The sequence below is a fragment of the Convolutriloba macropyga genome, unplaced genomic scaffold (assembly GCF_964194025.1).
Source record: "Convolutriloba macropyga unplaced genomic scaffold, txConMacr16.3 SCAFFOLD_2141, whole genome shotgun sequence".
NCBI classification, from domain to species: Eukaryota; Metazoa; Xenacoelomorpha; order Acoela; family Convolutidae; genus Convolutriloba; species Convolutriloba macropyga.
This window is the reverse complement of record NW_027451719.1, coordinates 7,566-15,025: the sequence shown is the minus strand read 5'-3', so window position 1 is coordinate 15,025 and position 7,460 is coordinate 7,566. Positions and strand designations below refer to the sequence as shown.

General features: G+C 34.9%; 1 protein-coding gene across 1 annotated transcript; it reads left to right on the top strand.

Moving 5' to 3' along the window:
* The first annotated feature begins 258 nt into the window (after nucleotides 1-258).
* LOC142356916 (uncharacterized) lies at nucleotides 259-6,608 on the top strand. Its single transcript, XM_075408667.1, has 3 exons — nucleotides 259-1,016; nucleotides 4,405-4,502; nucleotides 5,951-6,608. The coding sequence occupies exons 1-3, from the start codon at nucleotides 823-825 to the stop codon at nucleotides 6,487-6,489; spliced, it is 831 nt and encodes a 276-aa protein (XP_075264782.1). The 5' UTR covers nucleotides 259-822; the 3' UTR covers nucleotides 6,490-6,608.
* Nucleotides 6,609-7,460: the final 852 nt, after the last annotated feature.

Below are 7,460 nucleotides of genomic sequence, written 5' to 3'. Positions count from 1 at the left end.
CATTACCCCCCCCCCCCCCGCAATGTGAATTCATTCTAAAAATTGTATTTAATCTGCAACTTTTAGATTGATCTCACATTGCTTTAGAATGAACTTTTAATTTTTGCTATTCAGTTTTTGTTTGAGATAAAGTTTGTTGACGTGAAAAACTTGCTTTGAAAGTTTTGATTACTTTTAGAATAATGCATGTGCAACTCAAATAAACTGGTTAATAAAAACAAAAACAGTTCATTACTTATGCTTTCAAGTGCAGTGAAAATTCACTTGCAACTTTCGAGCAAAGTTCGCCTTAATTTTTATACGTTCTATATTGGAGATATTTTTAGATAGATGTAATAATCCAATAGAAACTCTGGCTATTGAGAAAACTCATCAAAAAGTCAGTAATGAGATCATAACCATAGATAAATTTCAAAATTATAGACTCGTTCACGTCGTTTATGTTACTCGTGGTTCAATTTGAATCAATTTGTCTATTTTAGCTTCCAAAAATTGTAAATCATCCTTACTCAGTTTATTTACGTGTCCTTTCCAAACATTTTAAACGTTGTCTTCTTTATTTTCATCTTTTCTTTCTCAACTGCTCTCTCGTTTGGCGAGTTTAAAGCAATCTAATCTTTAAAAATTGTCAAAATGGATCTTGAAAACTTAACTATTGATTGAGAAGGTTCTAGAAGATTTGTAACCTAATGCAGGAACTAAATCAAACAAGAAACAAAATCAAAATGTCAGCTCTTACCTCTAAAATTCGGTATTGACAAATTTACTATTGGTAAAGAAAAAATCAGAAAATTTGCCACCCGTTGATGATAGACGATCAAAATGTCACCTGTTGTGCAAATTAGTTCACTTTGGGCTAATTTTGTTTTCAGTTTGGGTGTGTTTATTAATTGGAGTGGGCTTAAAATCGTGGCCGGATCTTCCGATATTCCGGATGTTCATTTCTGTGAGAACTCGGACTACTGTGGTTCCGGCTATTGTTGTGTGAACAACCGGTGTAGTAAGGAGTGTGAAGAGTGAGTTTCGTAACTGAATTACTGTGTTTATTATGAAATTACTCTGAACAGTCTGAAAAAATGTTCTATAATAAAAGTTCTACTTTTCTGATATAAACAAGCAGCTTCAGTACTAGTTTTTATAATACAAGTTAATATTGAAATATTCAGGTCCAGTACAATGCTCTGGGGGGTCAGCCCGGGTGCTTCACATTTTCTGTCCCTGCCCAATGTTTTTATGCCCCCCACACTAATTAAGTGTTGTTATATAGCACGCTATATGGCATTTAACAACTAGCATGTGCACCCTGAGGGCATCAAAGTTATATGCCCACTAAGCTGGAGGGGGGGGGGGGGGGGGGTTGGGTGATAGATCTCTGCTTCTTTACCCGTTAGACCATGATAGATATTTAGAACTTATAGTGATGGGTCTTTAGAATCTTTAATGCCCCCCCCCCCCCCCGCCTCTGATTTTAATGATTAATTTTCCACTTATTTTGTGTTATTTTTATATATCTTGTACATGAATGTATAAATTAAATGGATAGCTCAGTGTCCGGGAAACGTTCGATAATTTCACATCTTTATGATGAATATATAGAAACTGTAACGGTTTGTCCTACCTACTAACAAGATATACAACAAATTACAATGTTTTTGACATTTCCACAAACAACAGTATTGGTCGATAATGCCGTCATACGCCATAACAATGTCATGCCAGAAATTTACCCGACAGCAATAGTAACTTTGTGAACAAAAATGTAAACTAACTACTTCTCTCAGGGATCAACTTTATGACCAAACATCAGGGAAGAGAAAGTTTTTAATAGTCACCATGTAGTCACCTATTTGTCTTTCGAAATCCATCCTGAACAAATCCGGAAAAACTGGCCCACATTAAAATTCAAATGGAAAAATCATCAAACTGGCGAAAAAATTCATCGCTCATTAAATTCCGATCAACATTACAATTAGTCCCCATATATGTTTGAATTTGTTTATATTCTACCTCAAAAACCAAAAATTTCTTGACAGTTTGAATCATGCCATTCAACTAGCCAGGGCAGATACTAGGTGGGCTTAATAGCCCCGTTTATCTGTCCTCTCCGAGATACCTTTGATATGTAAGTAATTTCAATTGATATATATTATGAATTATCTAATGTATTATGTAATTAATTAAATTGTTCATAATTTTTATGATAAAGGAGAAATTTTTTCTTTCTTTCTTTCTTTCTTAGTCTTTCAGAAAAAGTGTATGTGTTTTTTGTCATTCTTCTTGGAACTTTAGCCTTTGGTGATACTGTGTACCCTTCTGGATTCAAAGAATATTCTGAAAATTTCTGTTTTTAGAGCAAAGTATTTACAATGAAAACTTTCTAAAAAGTTTTTCCAAGAAAATTATCTAAAACGTTTTCTGAAAACTTCTAGAAAAGTTTTTAAAAACTAATAAAACTCACTGAACATTTGAGCAATAATATAGTTGCTTTAAGTATAAGAAACGTTACCAAAAACAATTTGAAAAAAAAATAATTCTGTCTTTCCTCTAAGCCAAAAAACTGTAGTATGTAAAATTTTCTTACAAATGCAAAGACAACTATGCATCTGTTAAATTACGAGCCAGAATTTTACTGTTTCTTCTGTTGCAGAGATTAAATTTAGCCCATGTCACTGTTAATAGCGGTTAATTTTTTGCGGAATTTCATCTCAAAAACAAAACAAATTCCTTTAAATTGTCGTATCATGCAATGCAACGCGCTTCTTCAGTATTCACAGCATTTTTGATACGAAACATTTCTTTGTATGGTGCTCTTTGTCTTTCTAACTATTACCTTTGCTCAAATTGTAACCCATCAATAAAAACTATCAATGAAGCTTGAGAAAACACTTACAGAACGATTGAGAAATAATTCATTTGTGTTATATAAATCAAAGGGTTCAAAAAATATTTCTGGAAAAAAACTTGCTTCTGCTTCTGCTCTAGGCCAAAATCTTCAAATTGGATGGGATATTGTTCTCAATACGAGGAAATCTAATAGGAAAACAGTGAAAATTTCCCGCAAAATTTGAAAAAAAAAACTGAAGCATTATGCAGCTATTATTTTTAAGCATTGCTATTAACACATGAACACCTATGATTGATATTGCACGGATTAAGTTTCCGTTGAAATGAGCTATTTCAAAGAAAACCACAAAAACTTATCTTTTCAAAACTTTTTAAAAACAATTTGATAAGCATACGTGAAAAATTGTCTGAATTTTTTTTTGCTATGTGAAGTGTATCATTTTGCATGAGGCAAATTATGTGCAAACTACAAATAATATCAATTGTTAGTGAGGAAAAAACCCTGTTTTCATTCCAAAGAGTTAAGGTCCGTTTATTTTCTTTTTCCCATTGCGGTACGACCGTAAAGCCGTTGTACTACAACTAAACAAAGACGATTTTTTTTTAAAAAATTAGATACTCTTTTTATTATATCTATTAAAAATAAGTATATAAAAAAACAAATGCTAACTGCTGAGAACTAACAGCTCGCATAGAGCAAGACCTTAGCAAGAGCGAAAACATCCAGAACTATCAACTTATGATAATTGTTTTATTATGTTGACTTCTTTCTCGTCAAAAAAACATTTAGAGACTTTTCTCGTGGCGTCCCCACTATGATTGGCACTCAGTAAGAGCACATGCCACATAATCTGAATGGTTTAAATTAAAGTAAAACAAATTTAAGAAATTGCGAATTTATTAAATATCGTCACTGATTATCTACGTTGTGCGGTCCGTGGCTGCGGGTAAAATGATGTAAGGGTGGGGTTGCAATGGGAGGATTTTTTAGGCAAATTTTTTGGTCTGTCAAGGGGGGTAAAAAGATCTAAGTGTTCGGGTTAATGGAGAAAATACCCCCAAACTCTTACAACATTTTACCCACCTTGACAGTCCAAAAAGATGTATGAGTGGGTCGTTAATTTATCTTTTACCCCCTCACTCTTACATCATTTAATACCCCTTCGCAGCCTGTTGCTGTCCAAAAAAAAGAGTATTGAGCGGCATTTTCCGAAAAAAAATCCTTCCATTGCAGTCCCCCTCTTACATCTATTTGGGCGAAAACTTCGACCCGGGTATAAGAGATACCCAAGTTCTAAAACTTTAGACCTATTGGAGTAATTTTTGACAGGCATGCTGGGTTTGCAAGTAATAGATTATGGTTCAAGCCCCCCCCCCCACCCAACACTTGGTTAAACTATATAGGGGTGAATATAGAAGATATAGAATATTTAAAATTGCTTAGACCCCCCCCCCCCCTCAAAATGTTTTATACAGTTCTGGTCTGGTGAGGCGATACTCTAATTGATAAAGGCTTATTAGACAGTTCTCGTCAATTGTTTATAATTTGCCATGTTTCAGTTCTGTAGTACCCCTCTTTGTCGGAATTCTGGTCATCCTCGCCTTCTGCTTATGTAGTTGTGCCCTAATTTTCCTCATTCGCTATTTGGTCAAAAAAGGTGAGCATGTTTAACACTCGGGGTGTTAATTGAAAATTTCGCTGAATTTGGTTTCAAAACAGGCATAGATCGATCTTTCCAACAACACCCTCCCCCTTTACGCAAGGGGAGATTGTTGAATAGAATTTTAACCGCGACAAAGAAATTTAACTTCTGGCTAAGTATCAACTTCTGGCATTTTGACGTCTGGCACTGCAGGCTTTCGGCATTTTAAATTGCGCACGTGAGTGTTTAAAAAAAGAACATTGTTAATTTCCTCTGGTACACTTAAGTATAAAAAGCAAATGGTAAAAGAGGCAATGTAAAGTTAAGAATATAACATTATGTACAATTGTAAAATCATTAAATTACTTAACTAAAAATTTGACCTTACATTATTAAAAAATGGCCTAGAATGCGAGCATAAAATTTTCTCACAATTTTATATGTACATCATGAAGATTAAAAAATAAAATTAAAATCTAATGCTCTCAATGTCATCTTTTATATCAGTTACTTTTGGGTCCTTCAAAAATTCTTTCCAAAAATATTCTTTCATTTCTTTTTTAAGGAAGCTTTCGACGTCATTTTCAGTCTAATATTAGAAGGCAGACTATTTTCAATTGGAATGGCTTGTGCAATAAAAGAATCAGTTGAAAACTTTTTGTTTTTTCTTGTATCGAACGTTACTTTTTTTGACTTGTCATGTTGTTTTATTCTCATGGTAGAGAGAGGTTCAATTTTATATGCTGGAGAATCGTTGCTGAGCAAGCGAAAAAAATATTTTGAGCAATGGTATTTCAAGAAACTGGTAGCATTTTGTTGCGAAGTTTGAGATCTGTAGACCGATCGTAATTTCTCCTATTAAAAATGGATTTTATTCCCCAATTGAGTTGTTTTTCTAAAGTTGTGAGTAATGACTTTTGCAACCCTATCAAAACTAGAGCGGAATAATGTAGATGACTTATTACTGTTGCATTAAGTAATAAGATTTTCGTTTTCTCTGGTGAACTTTTACCTAGTGTATTCAAAACTTTTATTCCACAAGCCATTCTCTGAAGAATCTTTTTCACTTCTCCATCAAATTTTTGTTTGCTATCAATAATTACGCCAATATACTTCACACTATTTGATTCTGCTTTTCTTTCGTTGTCGACATTCAGAACAGTATTTGTTAACCTGGAGAACCTTTTAAGTAATATTAGCCTCTCCTAGCTGTTGCCTTATTTTATATGTTAATAAGTATAGCTAAGACTAGGGTGGAGATTCTTACTAGGAACCAAGGTGGGGTGGGGGTATGGGGTTTGTTGAAAAGATCCACACACACAGCTGACTGCAAAGCAAATAATTTCGCCGCAGATTGCTTTTCTTTAATAATTTTATTGAAAAAAAGGAAAAGGTTAAAAAATGTGAGTCTAAAATCCACAAATAATTGAAATAATTGAATGGCGGTTTCAACTTTTTTTTAGGAAATAGTGTACATGATGCGAGCAGTGGCACAACAAACGATCAAAATCAATCTGATCAAATTTCAACACCGGAAAACAGACCGCCTTATGTACTTTCCATAATTGCTCTTACCCATGGTCTCACAATGACCAATCAAAATTCACCAACCGCTTCTACAACCAGTGAAAATCTACACGTGCGGAAACCAACATACAGAATGGGTTGGGTTTTAACCAATGAGAACGCCGCAAATTTTCCAACCAATCAGAACGCTCGTAGGGCGTCTGAACCGATTGCGACATCGGAGAATTTCGGAGCAACAATAAACGCTCGTTCGGCTCGGAATTCGGTCGGAGGTTATAATCTGCCGAGTTATAACCAGGTTGGGGCGTCTTCAGGTTATGGGGGTAATTCCCCTCCCCCACCTTCGTACCAGGAAGCGGTGGTTGTAGATGGTTATGACGCACCGCCATCGTACTATCAAACAGACGATGAAACGAACTCAGAAGCTAATCAGAGTAATCAAAACTTGGAATCGACTCAAAATGATTCTCAATAGACCTCTTTTTTAATGATATCACTTAATTAGTTCTACATTTACAGTGACGTGAGTTTTTACAAAATAAATCGTTTGTTGCTATTGTGTACAAAGTGAGTATGAATAATTTTTCAAATCTATTGTTTTACAACCCCCCCCCCCCCCGTTTTCGGGGAATATAAATTTTACGCCCTCGCCTCCAGAAGCACGTGCCATATTTTTACTTAGTAACATGCTATGTAACAACTTTATGTGGAGGTTGTAAAAACACTGTGGGGGGGGGGGGGGGCAGAATAGATCCAGTTATTCTTAGTTTCTTCTTTTTTCTTTATTAAATAATTTTTGAAGATCAATTAGAGCTTTCATAACCACGAATTCAGTTGATACCATAGATCTAACTGAACAGAAAAGTAACCCAAGCAAAGAATGGAGACCCGAATAATGATTAGTTTTGGCTACTGCGCCCGAATCCTGGCAGGCAACAACTACAACATATTAATGAAAGGACATCAGCACCAGTAACTGTGCCAACAAGATTATATGACAACATATCCAATGCTAAAACACAAAATGTGCAAAAATACCCAATGCCATTATGGCCCAATTTTTCCCTTTGATCTTTTCTTTCAATAATCTGACTACTGCAGTTGGTTTGACAAACACATCTAATAATACTTCAGCAGGCAGTATAATCCCTTGTTCCGTCTCCGGAAAAACATAACATACAAAACAGTCCCATTTTGCCATATTTTCACAGACAAAGTAGTCCCAGACAAAACAGTCCAAAAAGGCAAAATTTAGGACAAACGAGTACCAGACAAAATAGTTCAGTAAAATCAGACAAAGTAGTCCCAGACAACCCCAGTGATTCTGGAATTTTTATCGTGTCAGATCTAAAAAGATGCTGATCAAAAATCTTTATCGAGTAACGTTTTATCTGGTATAACACGATAAAAATTCTGCCCTACGCGAACTTTAACTGTTTAAGATCT

What these genes read in the sequence shown, in the direction of transcription:
- LOC142356916 (XM_075408667.1), top strand. Translation starts at nt 823, where the DNA reads ATGTCACCTGTTGTGCAAATTAGTTCACTTTGGGCTAATTTTGTTTTC. An exon ending in TGTAGTAAGGAGTGTGAAGA is followed by an intron (nt 1,017 to 4,404) that starts GTGAGTTTCGTA and finishes GCCATGTTTCAG; the next exon opens with TTCTGTAGTACCCCTCTTTG. An exon ending in TCGCTATTTGGTCAAAAAAG is followed by an intron (nt 4,503 to 5,950) that starts GTGAGCATGTTT and finishes ACTTTTTTTTAG; the next exon opens with GAAATAGTGTACATGATGCG.